This window comes from Triticum aestivum, chromosome 5A, assembly GCF_018294505.1.
Source record: "Triticum aestivum cultivar Chinese Spring chromosome 5A, IWGSC CS RefSeq v2.1, whole genome shotgun sequence".
Lineage (NCBI taxonomy): Eukaryota > Viridiplantae > Streptophyta > Magnoliopsida > Poales > Poaceae > Triticum > Triticum aestivum.
Window position 1 is genome coordinate 653,003,057 of NC_057806.1, and position 20,924 is coordinate 653,023,980.

General features: G+C 46.0%; 1 protein-coding gene across 1 annotated transcript; it reads right to left on the reverse strand.

The window, feature by feature from the left end:
• Positions 1-239: 239 nt before the first annotated feature.
• Positions 240-716, reverse strand: LOC123101721 (zinc finger protein ZAT12-like). The gene has a single exon (XM_044523045.1). It carries the CDS (start codon positions 714-716, stop codon positions 240-242), a length of 477 nt encoding a protein of 158 aa, XP_044378980.1.
• Between the last annotated feature and the right edge of the window lie 20,208 nt (positions 717-20,924).

A 20,924-nucleotide genomic window follows, 5' to 3' on the forward strand; every position in this document is an offset into this window, starting at 1 on the left:
TTGTCGACTGTTGTACATACTCAGGCAATCAAGTACTTACGACATAACATAAGAAAAGTCTTGTTGTATCCTTTCAATTCACAAACCCAAATCAATCTTTTTTTTGGGGTGGAAATCCAAATCAATCAATTGACAACCACCAATATTGTACAAGAAAGAAACACCACACCCCTAGGTTAGAGAAGAGTAGGAGGGGAGCTATCGCACAAGGAACAGCAGCCCACCGGTCCTTGGTTCGGTCAGGCCCAGAGAGAGAGTTCCAGGGCCTGCTCAGCGGGAGCAGCGTTCAGGTCCAAGCCCAGCAGCAGCCCCCTTCTTGTCTCGCCGGGCTCCCGCTCGGCGACTACCGGCTCGTGAGCGCTCCCCTCCTGCTCGTGGGCGCGGTGGCGCCTCATGTGCCCGCCCAGCGCCTGCCCGAGTGCGAACTCCACGCCGCAGACCGTGCACCCGTGCCTCCTCGCGGGCGCCGGCGCCGGCGCCGACGCCTGCTCGCTGATCGGATCGCCCCGCGGCCGCTTGTGGCTGGCGCGGTGGCCGCCGAGCGCCTGGAACGACGGGAACTGGCGGTTGCACGTCTTGCACTCGAACGCGCGCGGCCGCGCCACCGGCTCGCCGCCCCCCATCGCGGCGCTCCGCGCGGCGAGCAGCAGCATCACCTCATGGGCTATGGCGGCACCATCCACCTCCGGCTCCTCGCCAAACCTCAGCCTCTTCATTGTCGTGATCGGTGGAGCTCTTCGCGTTTCGTTGTTCTACTAGACGACGACGACGTATTTATAGGTCGGCCTCATTCACTCATGGGGTAGTTAGCTTGGAGAATGATAGACTACTAATTAATCATACAGTGTTATAGTCATTGAAAAGAATAGCGCGCTATAGCGTCGCTAATAGCATATTGAGAATGACCTTGCTAAATATATTATTGTATAACGTCTCGCTAATATCACGCTATAGCGCGATATAACATGCTAATAGCATATTTTAAGGTCCGCGCTATTTTGTTGTAGCATGCTATTGTTTTCATTGGTTATAGTACTAGTGGACCTTTCAAAAAATTATGCTACTTGTAGCATTGTCTATGCTTCTTTTGCGAAAGTCTCTCAATCATTATCTGTTCGTTTGGACTTTGGGCGCTCTGTGATGACAGATTAAGGCGTGGTGCGACTTCTTAGGAGTTGACAAGCCACTGCTCGTTGGTTGAGATCGATAGAGCAGTTGTGAGGAGTTGACTTGGATACATTTAGATCAAGTACTCCTAATAATTTGGGATGATAGATGATACTACTAGAGATGAGTTTGCAGCTCCGGGTGAAATCTGACTGACTGCGCAGCACCCATGCGCGCAGTGAGAGCAACAAGTGTTTAGTATAATTGCTTTTTTTTGAGAGAAGTACTCCTTCTTTGTATTGCACTAGTTAATACCTCGCCTCAAATGAAGTTCTTATATTGGTTGCACTGCAACATCTACTCAAGCAATAAATAAGTAGGCGGAGTTCATTAGATTATCACTCCCATCCTTCACTAGATTGGACTTTAGATTGATAAAGCCATCCTTCATAGCTGACTGACACTTGTTATGTACACCTAGTTAGTTGGTGTTGCTGCTCCCTTTTACCAAGATTTTTAGAGGAAGGCCGGTATCCTATGCTTAATTATGTATGCATCTGGTTAGCCATTTTCATAGTTTTGCTCTAGTCAACGGTGTTCCAATTAAGCAATTGAAACGAGCACGATGCGGTGTTATTCGTCCTGCCCGCCGTCCTTCGGATATTTTTGTGTCCTCGTCTGAACTTATTCTTGCCCTGTGGATGTTTTTCTTCTTTTATAATCACATTATTAGTTCTACTGAGCTCACCTCATACTATCATAGTCATAGCAAAGGAAATTAGACTTTATAAGTTCCAAGCAATAAAAATGAGCAGTCAGTGATTCTTATTTGTCTTATCTGCCGTCCTTTGTAGTATTGTTCTGTCCTCCTCCGCACTTATTCGTCCCTGGATGCGGCTTATCTATCCATCCTTTGAGGTTTTAAGATTTCTTCTGACTTCACTAAAAAATGCAAGCTTGGCCGGAAACTCTGAAGCTCAACGAGGCATCTACAACTACCTCGCCACACCGCTCAGTCCAAGGATAAGTATATAAATAAATTATACTTGAATGGAGAATTAGCATAGCTAATGACCAATCCGGGCTAACGTAATCCATGACCTGCGCAACTCGAAGTCATACTTGGTGCAGCTGACATGGCCAGAGTTCGATCCCAATCGTTCTCTCATTATGTATACTCTGCAAAGCATCTTCAGTGCCAAGAAAAATGCAGCCACTGCCGTCCACATACAGTGCATGTCAACCAACTCCCTCATTGCCAATTCTCTCCACCATTTTTTTTCAAACAAGAAAACCCGCGTTGACTTTGTTGTTGTTTGAAGTTTTATGGTGGTTGAGGAAAATAAGAACCGTCGAGCAGAAGTAATCAAACAGTGAAAAAACATAAGGGTTTTTTTAACCCAAAAAAAACATAAGGGTTTTTTTAACCCAAAAAAAACATAAGGTGCCAACAGAAAAGTACCAAATAGATGAGACCAGTACCAAACATAAGGGTTTTTTTAACCCAAAAAAAACATAAGAGTATAGTAGTACCAGTACCTACATTGTTTCCTTTTATTTATTTATTCAATGGTAGATCTATAATTTTGCTATTGTAGAAGGATGGCTGGGACTGTGTGTGTCTCAACGAGAATCGATCTGTTCATGTGCGTTCAGTGGATCAATCGGCTAGCATAGCTAGCTAACCTCCGGTGGAATTCATCTAGCAACTCCGCAACTTGGCCTCTGCAATGACATAAATATCAAGACCTAGTCGAGATATTGAGGATGTACACAACCAAACAGGGACGAGTCTATGTTTTTACTTGTAAAGTATTAAGAATTAAATTCCAATCACACATTCTTCATTAGGGATGTCTAATAATTATTGTTGATCAATGCCATATGACGACAAAGACTAACATAATAGCAGATGGAAATAGTATAATTACCTCAAATCAGAACCAACTTCGAGAGACTCCATCAACATATGCATTTAAATTATGATCATGTTCTAGTCTGAGATGAAGTTTGTACCGTTGATTTTCATTGACATCGACTTGAAGATGGAAAGAACCTTTTAAAGCACCCTTGTGATTCAATAAACTGATTGTCTGATTGTCTCTTTTTTCTTGTCGGAACCTAACAAATGCGAGCTAATATTCTAACACCAAAGCTGTGAATGAAAATAAATACATAATTTTTTTTCGAGAGTACGCGAAACGCGTATCTTAACTTTATAGAAGAAGAGCAACAAGTTTACAAGAGAGGCCAATGAGATGATGCAAGCATCCCTCCTCGGCAACACCCGAACACACCCTACACAATTACAAAGCCTATTCTCACACAAATCATGACAACCCTCCTACCCCTAGTCCTGCATCCCTCCACTCACGAATTTCTCTTAAGATCACTTCCACCAGCTCCGATGGAGCTAGCTGTTGTGCCATTCTATTGAAGACCCGCGCGTTGCATTGTTTCCACAAGGCCCAAGTCACCGCAATCAGCAGCGAGTCAAATCCTCGCTTAAGCTCTTTCCGGAACCCTCTCCTGGTCTCCAACCACCAGTGCAATAACTCATCCTCTCTGGTCGGTCGTGCCACGATCAAGTTAAGCTCATGGAAGCAACCGTGCCACACTTCCCTAGCATATACACATTGGATCAATATGTGTTCAGTGTTATCTTCATCCTGTAAGCATGTAAAGCAGTTTGAAGGGCGGTCCTGCAGCCCATGCCTAGCTCTTCGATCCGAAGTCCAGATGCGGTGCTGAATAGCCAACCAAATGAATATTTTGCACTTGAGGGGCACCCAACTCTTCCAAATGCAAGAAGCATACGCCACCCGCTCAATCCCCTAACACAAACGATAATACGTCGATCTCGCAGTATACATCCCCGACGGATCGGCCGGCCAAGAGAAACAGTCTGCCCTGTCTGCCGCCCTGGGCACTGTGATAATGGCCAGGTTGAGGTTTACTAGCTGCATGTGTCCCACGAATGTGAGACACCATCCATATCCTGCAGCCATCTGCTGTTCTCCAACGCGTCTCTCACAGTGCGCCAGTTCCTGGTACGGGTATCAACCATGCTATGCAGCAAAGGCGCGATGTCAACTACCTCAAAACCATGAATCCATCTATCTCTCCAGAACAAGACCTTACTGGCATCTCCCACATCGATCTTGACGAGGCTGTCAAAAACCTCTCTGGCATCTCTATCCTCCATCATGGTCAGACCCTGCCAGGGCCTCGTGGGGTCCGTCCTCTTAAGCCATTCCCATCTCATTCTCAACGCAAGTCCTTGCAATTCCAAATCTCTGACCCCCAACCCACCCAAATATGTGGGTCTGCAAATCATACTCTAGGCCACCAAGCACTGTCCACCGTTTACTTTATCCTTCCCTGCCCAAAAGAACGCACGCATCCATTGATTGATCTCTTCCAAGACCCACTTAGGAGCTTACGCAATCATGAAAATGATGTATGGGTTTAGCTGCAATCACTGACTTGGCAAGAACCAGCCGGCCCGACCTATGGATCAGACCCCGTTGCCACGCCGGGGCTGACTTCTTCGCTTGATCAAGCAGGGGCTGCCACTCAGCCCTAGTTAGCTGATGTATCACCAACTGAAGGCCGAGGTATCTGCAAGGGAAGCTCCCCACCTCACACTGCAGAATAGCCTCCGCACGCCTCCTGTCCTGAACATCTCCTTGAATCAAGACCGCCAAAGATTTTTGATAGTTGATCTTCAGCCCCGACGCCTCCCCAAACACCCACAGTGCTTCCTTCACGAACCTCAAATCCATCACCGTGGGCTTAACGAACAGCGCCACATCGTCAGCATAGATAGAAACGCTTTGTTCCGCCGAGATCCCAGTGAATTTGCTCATCACTCCCATACTCGCAGCCTTAGACATGATCTTGGACAACACGTCCATCGCGATGACAAACAACAACGGAGGCACGGGGTCCCCTTGTCTTAGTCCTTGCACATGAGCGAAACTTCTTCCCAGACACCCATTCACCAAAACTTTCGTGTTAGCAGTCTTGAGAAGTATGGAAACCCATGCCATCCATTTGTCCCCAAAACCCTTGTGAGCCAATACCTTGAACAAGAAAGGCCAGGCGAGCGAGTCAAAACGCTCTGGAAATGTCTAATTTTAGGAACACTCCCACCTCCTTCCGTGCATGGATCTTCCGCGCCACTTTGCCGCACCAAGATGAAGTTGTCATGTAGATGTCTCCCACAAATAAAGGCCGATTGGTTCGCCGTCACGATCTCCTTCATCCTCCTCCTTACTCTATTCGCGAGCAACTTAGCGAAGATTTTCGCAACACTGTGAGTGAGACTGATGGGACGAAAATCACCCACCTCCTCAGCTTCCGGCTTCTTCGGGATGAGCATAATGTGTGCTCGGTTTAGTTTGTTAAAACCTCTTCCATCCCCCACAAACAACTTCAAAAGCACTGCCATGACATCATTCTTGATAATGTGCCACTCCTTCTGGTAAAAAGCCGCAATAAAGCCATCCGGACCCGGTGCTCGATCCGACGGCAACTCTTTATTGGTATTCCACGCTTCCTCCTCGGTAAAGATCTCCTCCAGCTCCGACAAATCGTGGGTCTCCATGTCTAAGAACTCAAGATCCACGTCCGCCTCCCTCGCGTGAGGTGTACCAAGTAGCTGCTCGTAGGCCTCCGAAAAGATGTCTTCCTTCCGCCTCTGGTCCACAATCAACTCGCCGTTGTGTCTCACATGAGGGATAAAATTCTTGGAGCGAAGACCATTTGCCACCGCCGGGAAAAGTTTCATGTTGGCGTCCCCCTCCCTGATCCACTTAAGACGCGATCTCTGCCTTTCGATGGTCCGCTGCAAAGAGGCCAGGCCCAACAACGCATGCTTTATACTACCCCTAAGCCATCTATCTTCGGCCGAAAGAGCACGATCTTCCATTGCCCGATCCAACTTCAGGATAATGTAGTTTGCAATGGCCAATTGGATTCTAATATTGCCCATCTTCTTCTGACCCCATGCCTGAAGAGCGGTCGCCGTATTGCGAAGTAGGAAATCAAGTCTCTTAAACGGGTCAAAGATCTCTTCTGGGCACACCCAAGCATCTCGTACCGTTTGCTCGAACCCCTCCAACTTGAGCCAACACAAATCAAATCGAAATCTCTTCTTCGTGTAGAAAGGCGCCGAGGTTGTTAAATGCAACGCTGCGTGATCAGAAATGTTATAGCTCAGCGCTTGAAGCAGCACCTCAGGGTAGGTAAGCTCCCAATCCACCGAAACCAATACCCGATCAATTTTCGTGAGCACTGGTTGCTCTCTTTCATTAGACCACGTAAATCTCCTCCCATGCAGATAAGGTTCCTTAAGCTCGCAACCATCCACGAATTCCTTGAAACTTCTCATAATCCTACGGTTCAAGTTGTTGTTGCTCTTCTCGTCTGCCATTAAGATCATGTTAAAATCGCCAAGCAACATCCATGGCCCCGGACACATCGCCCTTCTATTGTGTAGTTCAACCAGAAACTGCATCTTCGCCTCGTCTCCTTGGGGACCATAAACCACCATCACCCACCAATCGAAGCCATCCTTGGAGTGAACCCTCCACTACAAAAAAAAGACACATCCGTGACATTTTGGGCCGAACGAAATTTTTTTCTGTCATACATATGACACTTCTATGACGATAATTGTGACAAAACCCGGTATCATCATAGATGTGGTGGGCTCCTACTTCTATGACAAAAAAATCATAACAGAAAATGGGTTTTTCGTCCTAGGCGGGCCGGAGACGCAGCTGCATGACATTCTTTGGGCCGTCCATGACGGAAAAAACCATGGTAGAAGCGAGGGGGAGGAAAATTTCGGGGAGTTCCCGGTTATGGTCGGAGGTCGGGGGCCGAGCGATGCGCGTTTCTCTTGTACACGTATGCGCGTGTGTGCGAGGCGTTGGCTCTAACTGAACCCGAGCGAGGCGTTGGGCTCTAACTAAACCTGAGCAATTGCACTGCAGGCTACGCGCTACTGAACCAGAGCGATCGATCGATGGCTGTTAACTGAACCCGATCGAGCGATTCCTTCGCTACTGCTGCTAACTGAAGCCGATCGATGGGATGAATAGTGAGCGTTGCAGGAGGGTTTGGATGAACAGTGAGCGGTGGCGTTGCCTCTGGATTAACAGGACCCCGTGGTGTGGTGGAGGGCTGGATGAACAGTAGACGGTGGAGGGGTGCCCGTGGAGGGGTGGATGAACAGGACCCCGTGGTGTGGAGGGCTGGATGAATAGTAGACGGTGGAGGGGTGCCCGTGGAGGGGTGGATGAACAGGACCCCGTGGTGTGGAGGGCTGGATGAACAGTAGACGGTGGAGGGGTGGTTGAACAGGACCCCGTGGTGTGGAGGGCTGGATGAACAGTAGATGGTGGAGGGGTGCCTGTGGAGGGGTGGTTGAACAGGACCCCGTGGTGTGGAGGGCTGGATGAACAGTAGACGGTGGAGGGGTGGTTGAACAGTAGCCGGTGGAGTAGCGCGCGGTGGAGGCTGGATGAACAGGAGTCCGTGGAGGCTGGATGAACAGGAGCCAGTGGAGGCTGGAGGAGGTCGACGGTGGAGATGAACAGTATCCCGTGGAGTCCCGTTTGGCGGTACGCCACACCCCTCCCGATGAACAGGACCCCCGTTTCGACCGCAGCGCTCCAACACAAGTCTGTTTCCTCTGTTTTACGGTATGTCACACCCCTCCCGATCAACAGGACCCCCGTTACGACCGTAGGAGGTCCGTTTCCTCCGTTTTGCGGCACGCCACACCCCTCCCGATCAACAGGACCCCCGTTTCGACCGTAGAAGGTCCGTTTCCTCCATTTTGCGGTACGCCACACCCCTCCCGATGAACAGGATCCTGTTTTGAACGTGGCCGGTCGAACACAAGGCCGTTTCCTCCGTTCTACAGTACGCCAGGCCTCGTTTCCATCGCTTGTTCCGTCCAAGCCCTCCCGATGAACACGACGCATTCCGTTGCCTCCCCATGAACACGACGCATTCCGTTGCCTCCCCATGAACACGATGACGACGTTGTTTCTTCGTTCCGACCCAGCCATTTACACGAGCCCTGGCCGTACGTATGCGCGAGTAGGCGTTCGAGACCCCGCCCGTATGTACACATACGTGGCCGTATTTTCTTTCTTGCACCCTGGCCGCTGTACGTACGTGTACATGCTACGTGCGCGCCTCTACTACGACATGTGCGCGCCTCTACATCGACCAGTATGTACGTACACATTCGCGACCAGAATGACAACGCTACGTACGCTTCGACCAGGTGGGTCCCGACTGTCAGGCACTTCCTTGCCTGCGAAGATGTAGCTGGTGGGTCCCAGTAGTCAGGGGGGCGAATCATTTTGATTTTTTTTGCTCGGACGCACTTCCTTGCGTGCGAAGGTATAGCTGGTGGGTCCCAGCAGTCGGGGGCCTAGTGGGTCCCAGCAGTCAGGGGGGTGAATCGTTTTTTCGGATGCACTTCCTTGCATGCGAAGATGTAGCTCCTGGGTCCCAGCAGTCAGGGGGCGAATCATTTTTTTCGCAAAATACGGTGGCCCGTCCGGTGGGTCCCCGCTGTCAGGTGGACGAATAATTATTTTGCGCGTAATAAGGAGGAACTTCCTTGCGGCTGCCGTGGACCCAGCTGTCAGCCTCTCCACGTACAGTACTCTTCCGATGGAAGTAGGTCATTGACCACGTTGACCACGCCACGCCGAGAGCACCAGGGCGGTGGTCTGGACGATGGCAAGGCCTGGGAAGGGGACGACGCGGAGCCGGGGAAGACGCATCAGTGGAAGCCCGTGCGGAGAGGAGTACGAGGGTTCACTAGTTCGGCTGCGGTGTGAGGCTGTCGTCGCCGCAGAATAACAGGGGGTGTGGGTGAGTAGAGGGATGGTCTGGCCAGCGGTGCGAGTAGTACGGGGCGGTGAGGCCTCCGCGGCATCACAGCCGGCCACGGGAGGCAGGAGCACGCGACACGACCGGCGCTGCTTTGGGCGGCTGGAGCAAGAAGACCAGAGGTTGAAGAAGCACTACAGCCGTTGGATGGACATCGTACGATCACTGCAGCTAGAATCGTTTATATTGATTAAATTGACAAAGCCCTTGGTACGCGTCAACTTAGTAGGCCCACAGCTCGGATTTGGCAGAGAACATATAGCCCATTTGCGATTTGTAAGAATGTACAGCTCATTTTTTAATTCTAGTGGAATTTATTACAGCCCATTTACAGTTTGTTAAAAGTACAGCCCAACTTATAGCTAGGACAACAATTAATAATTTCAAACAACCGCTCGGAACAGAATTTAAAAAAAATTCCCACATTTTGATGGGATCCGAAATATTTTTATCCAAAATTTCTAGTCAGGTTAAATATAATTTCAAAATAAAGTTGTATTACGTTAAAATCCAACAAAATATTGCGCGCACAACAAGTAATGAAATTAAAATTTTCAAATTCCAAAAATAATATATTTTTCAAACTAATTACGTGTTTGGTGCATAGTAAGTGTCCAGTTATTATAATTACATCCCATTTATTATTTCTTAAAGTCCATTTTCTTGTTAAGCATAATGCATACCTCCTAAGAAAGTTTGCAGCCCAGCGGGGTGGAGAATAACAAGTTGACCCGGATATTGTGTACAACTGTCAGCCCAGTTGCATTGCTGATGTTGAAAAAAAGCTATTTTTTATACACACATTTAAAAAAAATTGTATAGATAAGGAACATTTTTTATACACACATTTAACAATTTTTAAATACATGATTAACACTTTTTAAAACATATTTTTTAGTCAACAGTGGGCCCACAGCGAGCAGAGGACGTCACAATACACATATTTTTTAAATACATGATTAACACCGGGCCAGTCGGCCAGCTGTAGGCCGACTGGAATCCAATCGGCCTGTTGTGGGCCGACTAGGCCCAGTTGGCCTGCAGCGGGCGGACGGTGTATTACTTTTTCAATCAAATTACCCAACATAATATTTATGAAAATTAATAAAAAAATGTATTATCTAAAAAAATAGCCAAAAAGGCATGTGTAGTACAGTACAGCCTAACATGGTTGCTCAGCCCATATTCAGCGACGCCGGAAAGGCCCAAACAAGGCTTCTGTACAACTTTTTGAAGTCACTGAGCTCAATTAATAACTTAAGAAAAATGTTAGATTACAGTGGAACCTAATTAAAAGCTGTCACGAGCAAATAAATAATTCAACGGGTCCCACTTGTGCGTGTGCGCGCGCGCACGTGTGTGTGTGTGTGTGTGTGAGAGAGAGAGAGAGAGACTCATCGGCTGATGCTCATAAATACATCTTTCAGCCATATGCATTACTGATGCTCAGTAAAAACTTATATAGTTGACACAATCATATAGAACATCATAGCACACTGAACTTGAATACAAAAATTTCACGCAGGCGGCACAATCAGGATGGAAGCAGTGGATCGCTATGGAAAGGGCTATGTTGAAACCAACGAAGTCGTACATAACAGTTCATTGTATTTATCAATGACGGGGAAATATCTTAAATGTTGTGCAAATAAAACAGACAGACAACACAATAAATTCTCCTAGCACATTAAGTTGACGTACAGCCCTTTCTAAAAAAAGTTCGGGTACAAAATTAGAACAGGTCACAATCAAATGTACTGGCATATCAGTGCTTCACACCCATAGCTCGGATTTAACTAGTATCTGACAAGATTCAGTTGTTACCTCAAATTAGAGCACATCCAGGCAGTCAGCCCTACCTCTTCTCCCAAAGAAGCAGTGGCCTCCGCCGCGCGATGGAGTAGGCCCTGTGCCATCCATCGTTCCGAGCAACACGAGGAAAGTCTGACGTGGACTCCTGTAATGGACGTCGTCGAAGGACCCTGGCACCAGCGGCGGCGGCAGGACTTCGATTGATGGATTGATCACTTCTTCGACATGCACGAACACTCGATATAGGTACATCCCTAACGTGGTCCGCGGTGGCCTTGGTGGCGACGAATAGTACAACCCCAGTTCCTGCACCGGTATGTCAACACCAATCACCTTCAGTATGGTGGACGGCTTCTTCATCCATGCCATAACCGTCAGAGCCCAACTGTCTGGAGGAACAAACATACTTACGAGCTCACCTCCAAGGTCGTTGATAAGCTCGTTCATGGACTCGCTGTTCCAAGCACATCGAGGCATGCCGTGGAAGGTAAGATTTGTTAAAAACTCAAGCTCGGAGGGCACCGAGCCCCATCCTGGGTGCCACCGATCAAAGCTCACCAGCGCGCCATCGCAGAACAAACGCCGGGAAGATTCGAACACACGACTGCAGTCGAAAATTATCCGGAACCTGACGAAGAAATCAGCCGGTGGCTGAAGGAAATATGCCCTAGAGGCAATAATAAAGTTATTATTTATTTCCTTATTTCATGATAAATGTTTATTATTCATGCTAGAATTCTATTAACCGGAAACATAATACATGTGTGAATACACAGACAAATAGAGTGTCACTAGTATGCCTCTACTTGACTAGCTCGTTGATCGAAGATGGTTATGTTTCCTAGCCATAGACATGAGTTGTCATTTGATTAACGGGATCACATCATTAGGAGAATGATGTGATTGACTTGACCCATTTCATTAGCTTAGCACTTGATCGTTTAGTTTGTTGCTATTGCTTTCTTCATAACTTATACATGTTCCTATGACTATGAGATTATGCAACTCCCGTTTACCGGAGGAACACTTTGTGTGCTACCAAACGTCACAACGTAACCGGGTGATTATAAAGGTGCTCTACAGGTGTCCCCAAAGGTACTTGTTGGGTTGGCGTATTTCGAGATTAGGATTTGTCACTCCGATTGTCGGAGAGGTATCTCTGGGCCCTCTCGGTAATACACATCACTTAAGCCTTGCAAGCATTGCAACTAATAAGTTAGTTGCGGGATGATGTATTACGGAACGAGAAAAAGAGACTTGCCGGTAACGAGATTGAACTAGGTATTGAGATACCGACGATTGAATCTTGGGCAAGTAACATACCAATGACAAAGGGAACAACGCATGTTGTTATGCGGTCTGACCGATAAAGATCTTCATAGAATATGTGGGAGCCAATATGAGCATCCAGGTTCCGCTATTGGTTATGGACCGGAGACGTGTCTCAGTCATGTCTTCATAGTTCTCGAACCCGTAGGGTCCGCACGCTTAAGGTTTCGATGACAGTTATATTATGAGTTTATGATTTTTGATGTACCGAAGGGGTTCGGAGTTCCAGATGAGATCGGGGACATGACGAGGAGTCTCGAAATGGTCGAGACGTAAAGATCGATATATTGAACGACTATATTCAGACATCGGAAAGGTTCCGAGTGATTCGGGTATTTTTCGGAGTACCGGTGAGTTACGGGAATTCGCTGGGGAGTATATGAGCCTTATTGGGCCATACGTGAATAGAGGAGAGAGGCCAAAAGGAAGGAGGCGCCCCCCCCCCCCCTCTGGTCCGAATTGGAAGGGGTGCAGCTCACTTTTCCTTGTTCCTCTCCCCCTCTTTCCTTCTTTCCTACTACAACAAGGGAAGGAGGAGCCCTACTCCCGTGGGAGTAGGACTCCCCCCTTGGCGCGCCCTCCTCCTAGGCCGGCCGCCTCCCTCCCTTGCTCCTTTATATACGGGGGCAGGGGGCACCCCATAGACACAACAGTTGATCATTGATCTCTTAGCCGTGTGCGGTGCCCCCCTCCACCATAGTCCTCGATAATATTGTAGTGGTGCTTAGGCGAAGCCCTGCGAGAGTAGAACATCAAGATCGTCACCACACCGTCGTGCTGACGGAACTCTTCCCCGACATTTTGCTGGATCGAAGTCCGGGGATCGTCATCGAGCTGAACGTGTGCTAGAACTCGGAGGTGCCGTAGTTTCGGTGCTTGATTGGTCGGGCCGTGAAGACGTACGACTACATCATCCGCGTTGTGCTAATGCTTCCGCTTTTGGTCTACGAGGGTACGTCGACAACACTCTCCCCTCTCGTTGCTATGCATCACCATGATCTTGCGTGTGCGTAGGAATTTTTTTGAAATTGCTACGTTCCCCAACAGTGGCATCCGAGCCTGGTTTTATGCGTTGATGTTATATGCACGAGTAGAGCACAAGTGAGTTGTGAGCGATACAAGTCATACTGCTTACCAGCATGTCATACTTTGGTTCGACGGTATTGTTGGATGAAGCGGCCCGGACCGACATTACGCATACGCTTACGCGAGACTGGTTCTACCGACGTGCTTTGCACACAGGTGGCTGGCGGGTGTCAGTTTCTCCAACTTTAGTTGAACCAAGTGTGGCTACGCCCGGTCCTTGCGAAGGTTAAAACAGCACCAACTTGACAAACTATCATTGTGGTTTTGATGCATAGGTAAGAATGGTTCTTGCTAAGCCCGTAGAAGCCACGTAAAACTTGCAACAACAAAGTAGAGGACGTCTAACCTGTTTTTGCAGGGCATGTTGTGATGTGATATGGTCAAAACGTGATGCTATATTTTATTGTATGAGATGATCATGTTTTGTAACCGAGTTATTGGCAACTGGCAGGAGCCATATGGTTGTCGCTGTATTGTATGCAATGCAATCGCCCTGTAATGCTTTACTTTATCACTAAGCAGTAGCGATAGTCGTAGAAGCATAAGATTGGCGAGACGACAACGATGCTACGATGGAGATCAAGGTGTCGCGCCGGTGACGATGGTGATCATGACGGTGCTTCGGAGATGGAGATCACAAGCACAAGATGATGATGGCCATATCATATCACTTATTTTGATTGCATGTGATGTTTATCTTTTACGCATCTTATCTTGCTTTGATTGACGGTAGCATTATAAGATGATCTCTCACTAAATTTCAAGATAAAAGTGTTCTCCCTGAGTATGCACCGTTGCCAAAGTTCGTCGTGACCAGACACCACATGATGATCGGGTGTGATAAGCTCTACGTCCATCTACAACGGGTGCAAGCCAGTTTTGCACACGCATAATACTCAGGTTAAACTTGACGAGCCTAGCATATGCAGATATGGCCTCGGAACACTGAGACCGAAAGGTCGAGCGTGAATCATATAGTAGATATGATCAACATAAGTGATGTTCACCATTGAAAGCTACTCCATTTCACGTGATGATCGGTTATGGTTTAGTTGATTTGGATCACGTGATCACTTAGAGGATTAGAGGGATGTCTATCTAAGTGGGAGTTCTTAAGTAATATGATTAATTGAACTTAAATTTATCATGAACTTAGTCATGGTAGTATTAGCATATCTATGTTGTAGATCAATAGCTCGCGTTTAGCTCCCCTGTTTTATTTTTGATCTGTTCCTAGAGAAAACTAAGTTGAAAGATGTTAGTAGCAATGATGCGGATTGGATCCATGATCTAAGGTTTATCCTCATTGCTGCACAGAATAATTATGTCCTTGATGCACCGCTAGGTGACAGACCTATCGCGGGAGCAGATGCAGACGTCATGAACGTTTGGCTAGCTCAATATGATGACTACTTGATAGTTTAGTGCACCATGCTTAACAGCTTAGAATTGGGACTTCAAAGACGTTTTGAACGTCATGGATCATATGGATGTTCCAGGAGTTGAAGTTAATATTTTAAGCAAATACCCTAGTTGAGAGATATGAAGTCTCCAACAAGTTCTATAGCTAAAAGATGGAAGAGAATAGCTCAAGCAGTGAGCACGTGTTCAGCTTGTCTGGGTACTACAATCACTTGAATCAAGTGGGAGTTAATCTTCCAGATAAAATAGTGATTGACAGAATTCTCTACTCACCATCACCAAGTTAGTAGAACTTCGTGATGAACTATAGTATGCAAGGGATGACGAAAACGATTCCCGAGCTTTTCATGATGATGAAATCGATGAAGGTAGAAATCAAGAAAGAGCATCAAGTGTTGATGATTAACAAGACCACTAGTTTCAAAAAAAGGGTAAAGGGAAAGAAAGGGAACTTCAAGAAGAACGACAAGCAAGTTGCTGCTCAAGTGAAGAAGCCCAAGTCTGGACCTAAGCCTGAGACTAAGTGCTTCTACTGCAAAGGGACTGGTCACTAAAAGCGGAACTGCCCCAAGTATTTAGCGGATAAGCAGGATGGCAAAGTGAACAATGTTATATTTGATATACATGTAATTGATGTGTACTTTACTAGTGTTTATAGCAACCCCTCGGTATTTGATATTGGTTCAGTTGCTAAGAGTAGTAACTCGAAACGGGAGTTGCAGAATGAACAGAGACTAGTTAAGGGTGAAGTGACGATGTGTGATGGAAGTGGTTCCAAGATTGATATGATCATCATCGCACACTCCCTATACTTTCGGGATTAGTGTTAAACCTAAATAAATGTTATTTGGTGTTTGTGTTGAGCATGAATATGATTTGATCATGTTTATTGCAAAACGGTTATTCATTTAAGTTAGAGAATAATTGTTGTTCTGTTTACATGAATAAAACCTTCTATGGTCATACACCGAATGAAAATGTTTCATTGAATCTCGATTGTAGTGATACACATATTCATAATATTGAAGCCAAAAGATGCAAAGTTAATAATGATAGTGCAACTTATTTGTGGCACTGCCGTTTAGGTCATATTGGTGTAAAGCGCATGAAGAAACTCCATGCTGATGGGCTTTTGGAATCACTTGATTATGAATCATTTTGATGCTTGTGAACTATGCCTCATGGGCAAGATGACTAAGACTTCGTTCTCCGGAACAATGCAGCGAGCAACTGACATATTGGAAATAATACATACTGATGTATGCAGTCCAATGAGTGTTGAGACTCGCGGCGGGTATCGTTATTTTCTAACCTTCACAGATGATTTGAGCAGATATGGGTATATCTACTTGATGAAACATAAGTCTGAAACATTTGAAAAGTTCAAAGAACTTCAGAGTGAATTGGAAAATCATCGTGACAAGAAAATAAAGTTTCTACGATCTGATCACAGAGACAAATATTTGAGTTACGAGTTTGGTCTTCAATTAAAACAATGTGGAATAGTTTCACAAAATCATGCCACCTAGAACACCACAGCATAATGGTGTGTTCGAACGTCATAACCGTACTATTATTGGATATAGTGCAATCTATGATATTTCTTACCGATTAATCACTATAGCTTTGGGGTTATGCATTAGATATAGCTGCATTCATGTTAAAAAGGGCACCATCTAAATCCGTTGACGCGACACCGTATAAACTGTGGTTTGGCAAGAAACCGAAGTTGTCATTTCTTAAAGTTTGAGGTTGCAATGCTTATGTGGAAAAGTTTCAACCTAATAAGCTCAAACCCAAATCGGAGAAGTGCGTCTTCATACCCAAAAGAAAATGCTGGGTGCACCTTCTATCATAGATCCAAAGGCAAGTTATTCATTGCTGAGAATGGATCCTTTCTAGAGAAGGAGTTTCTCTCGAAAGAAGTGAGTGGGAGGAAAGTAGAACTTGGTGAGGTAACTGTACCTGCTCCCTTATTGGAAAGTAGTTCATCACAGAAATATGTTTCTGTGACTCCTACACCAATTAGTGAGGAAGCTAATGATGATGATCATGTAAACTTCAAATCAAGTTACTACCGAACCTTGTAGGTAAACCAGAGTGAGATCCGCACTAGAGTGGTACGGTAATCCTGTTCTGGAGGTCATGTTACTTGACCATGACGAGCCTATGAACTATGAGGAAGCGATGATGAACCCAGATTCCGCGAAATGGCTTGAGGCCATAAAATCTGAGATGGGATCCATGTATGATAACAAAGTGTGGACTTTGGTTGACTTGCCCGATGATCAGCAAGCCATAAAAAATAAATGGATCTTCAAGAGAAAGACGGACGATGATAGTAGTGTTACTATCTACAAAGCTAGAATTGTCGCAAAAGGTTTTCGACAAGTTCAAGGTGTTGACTACGATGAGAGTTTCTCACTCGTATCTATGCTTAAGTCTGTCTGAATCATGTTAGCAATTGTCGCATTTTATGAAATCTGGCAAATGGATACACAAAACTACATTCCTTAATGGATTTATTAAAGAAGAGTTGTATATGATGCAACCAGAAGGTTTTGTCAATCCTAAAGGTGCTAACAAAATATGCAAGCTCCAGTGATCCATCTATGGACTGGTGCAAGCATCTCGGAGTTGGAATATATGCTTTGATAAGTTGATCAAAGCATATAGTTTTATACAGACTTGCGGTGAAGCTTGTATTTACAAGAAAGTGAGTGGGAGCACTACAGCATTTCTGATAAGTATATGTGAATGACATATTGTTGATCGGAGATAATGTAGAATTATTCTGCAAAGCATAAAGGAATGTTTGAAAGGAGTTTTTCAAAGAAAGACCTCGGTGAAGCTTCTTACCTATTGAGCATCAAGATCTATAGAGATAGATCAAGATGCTTGATAAGTTTTTCAATGAATACATACCTTGACAAGATTTTGAAGTAGTTCAAAATGGAACAGTCAAAGAAGGAGTTCTTGCCTGTGTTACAAGGTGTGAAGTTGAGTAAGACTCAAAACCCGATCACGGCAGAAGATAGAGAGGGAATGAAAGTCATTCCCTATGCCTCAGCCATAAGTTCTATAAAGTATGCCATGCTGTGTACCAGACCTATTGTATACCCTGCCCTGAGTTTGGCAAAGGGAGTACAATAGTGATCTAGGAGTAGATCACTGGACATTGGTCAAAATTATCCTTAGTGGAATAAGGATATGTTTCTCAATTATGGAGGTGACAAAAGGTTCGTCGTAAAGGGTTATGTCGATGCAAGTTTTGCACTGATCCAAATGACTCAAAGTCTCAATCTAGATACATACTGAAAGTGGGAGCAATTAGCTAGACTAGCTTAGTGTAGAGCATTGTTGACATAGAAATTTTCAAAATACTTACGGATCTGAATGTGGCAGACCCGTTGACTAAACTTCTCTCACAAGAAAAACATGATCACACCCTAGTACTCTTTGGGCGTTAATCACATAGCGATGTGAACTAGCTAGATTATTGAATCTAGTAAACCCTTTGGGTGTTGGACACATGACGATGTGAACTATGGGTGTTAATCACATGGTGATGTGAACTATTGATATTAAATCACATGGTGATGTGAACTAGATTATTGACTCTAGTGCAAGTGGGAGACTGAAGGAAATATGCCCTAGAGGCAATAATAAAGTTATTATTTATTTCCTTATTTCATGATAAATGTTTATTATTCATGCTAGAATTCTATTAACCGGAAACATAATGCATGTGTGAATACATAGACAAACAGAGTGTCACTAGTATGCCTCTACTTGACTAGCTCGTTGATAGAAGATGGTTATGTTTCCTAGCCATAGACATGAGTTGTCATTTGATTAACGGGATCACATCATTAGGAGAATGATGTGATTGACTTGACCCATTCCATTAGCTTAGCACTTGATCGTTTAGTTTGTTGCTATTGCTTTCTTCATAACTTATACATGTTCCTCTGGCTATGAGATTATGCAACTCCCGTTTACGGGAGGAACACTTTGTGTGCTACCAAACGTCACAACATAACTAGGTGATTATAAAGGTGCTCTACAGGTGTCTCCGAAGGTACTTGTTGGATTGGCGTATTTCGAGATTAGGATTTGTCACTCCAATTGTCGGAGAGGTATCTCTAGGCCCTCTCGGTAATGCACATCACTTAAGCCTTGCAAGCATTGCAACTAATAAGTTAGTTGCGGGATGATGTATTACAGAACGAGTAAAAGAGACTTGCCGGTAATGAGATTGAACTAGGTATTGAGATACCGACGATCGAATCTCGGGCAAGTAACATACCGATGACAAAGTGAACAACGTATGTTGTTATGCGGTCTGACCGATAAAGATCTTCGTAGAATATGTGGGAGCCAATATGAGCATCCAGGTTCCGCTATTGGTTATTGACCGAAGACGTGTCTCAGTCATGTCTACATAGTACTCGAACCCGTAGGGTCCGCACGCTTAAGGTTTCGATGACAATTATATTATGAGTTTATGATTTTTGATGTACCGAAGGAGTTCGGAGTCCCGGATGAGATCGGGGACATGACGAGGAGTCTCGAAATGGTCGAGACGTAAATATCGATATATTGGACGACTATATTCGGACATCGGAAAGGTTCCGAGTGATTCGGGTATTTTTCGGAATACCGGAGAGTTGCGGGAATTCGTCGGGGAGTATATGGGCCTTATTGGGCCATACGGGAATAGAGGAGAGAGGCCAAAAGGAAGGAGGCGTGCGCCCCCCTGGTCCGAATTGGACAAGGGGTGCAACCCACTTTTCCTTGTTCCTCTCCCCCTCTTTCCTTCTCTCCTACTCCAACAAGGGAAGGAGGAGTCCTACTCCCGGTGGGAGTAGGACTCCCCCCTTGGCGCGCCCTCCTCCTAGGTCGGCCGCCTCCCTCCCTTGCTCCTTTATATACGGGGGCAGGCGGCACCCCATAGACACAGCAGTTGATCATTGATCTCTTAGCCGTGTGCGGTGCCCTCCTCTACCATAGTCCTCGATAATATTGTAGTGGTGCTTAGGCGAAGCCCTGTGATAGTAGAACATCAAGATCATCACCACACCGTCGTGCTGACGGAACTCTTCCCCGACATTCTGCTAGATCGGAGTTCGGGGATCGTCATCGAGCTGAACGTGTGCTAGAACTCGGATGTGCCATAGTTTTGGTGCTTGATTGGTCGGGCCGTGAAGACGTACGACTACATCAACCGTGTTGTGCTAACACTTCCGCTTTCGGTCTACGAGGGTACGTGGACAACACTCTCACCTCTCGTTGCTATGCATCACCATGATCTTGCGTGTGCGTAGGAAATTTTTTGAAATTGCTACGTTCCCCAACTGTGGCGGACAGACTTCGACGAGCAAGTCACTTATTTGGATGCCGTGCGCAATGCCAAGAGCTTTGACAAGGTCATCCGGTGAGACGGGAGGCCGGTCGCCATTGATGGTTACCATCAGCACTTTGCCGGCAAACTGGTCGTCAAGCGCCGCCATGCCACTGTTGAGCGACAGAATGCAGCGACCGAAGGCAGGACGGACCTCAGGATCTCCGGCTCGGAGATCCTCGTTGACCGGCGACATGATAGTGCGCTTGAGTACAGGGAGTACAGGAGGGGGATTTGGGGGAACTGGAGTAGGAATCGAGATTCCAGAGGTGGGGGAGGGGCGGGAGACTGCGGATGAAAAGGTAGCATGAATTTGAGCACGCGCCAATATGCTCTCGGCGCGCAAGCGCACGAAAACACCGGTGGCGCCCACATGTCGGCCTAAGAGTCCTTATTCATTCTTTTTTGGAGAGCCCAGCCTTTTTTCAGGATCTTTTGAGAGCCCGGCCTAAGAGTCATAATTGACCTGTTTGGCTTTGCGTTACTTCTTGGCCCATATTCAACGACACCTCATTGGCCCAAACAAGTGTACATCATCGAAAAGACACTGAGCTCAAATTATATAACTTGAAAAAAGGAGATATACTATGAACACTGGAGAATGGTGATGCCCTCATTTAGCCCACCAGTAGCTCAAGACAATAAACAGTTCGAAAGAACGATATATACAACATTCAAACACTGACTAGTGACTACTACTGACATAAACAGCAAGACATGATAGTTCATAAGAAGTCTTTCTACACCACCAAAACGCACCCATCTGCAGCGCTCACACTCTCGTGATCCAGACGAGAATGACATTCTAAACAGAAGCAACTATTACATAGTAAGAGTGACA

What these genes read in the sequence shown, in the direction of transcription:
- LOC123101721 (XM_044523045.1), bottom strand. Translation starts at nt 716, where the DNA reads ATGAAGAGGCTGAGGTTTGGCGAGGAGCCGGAGGTGGATGGTGCCGCC.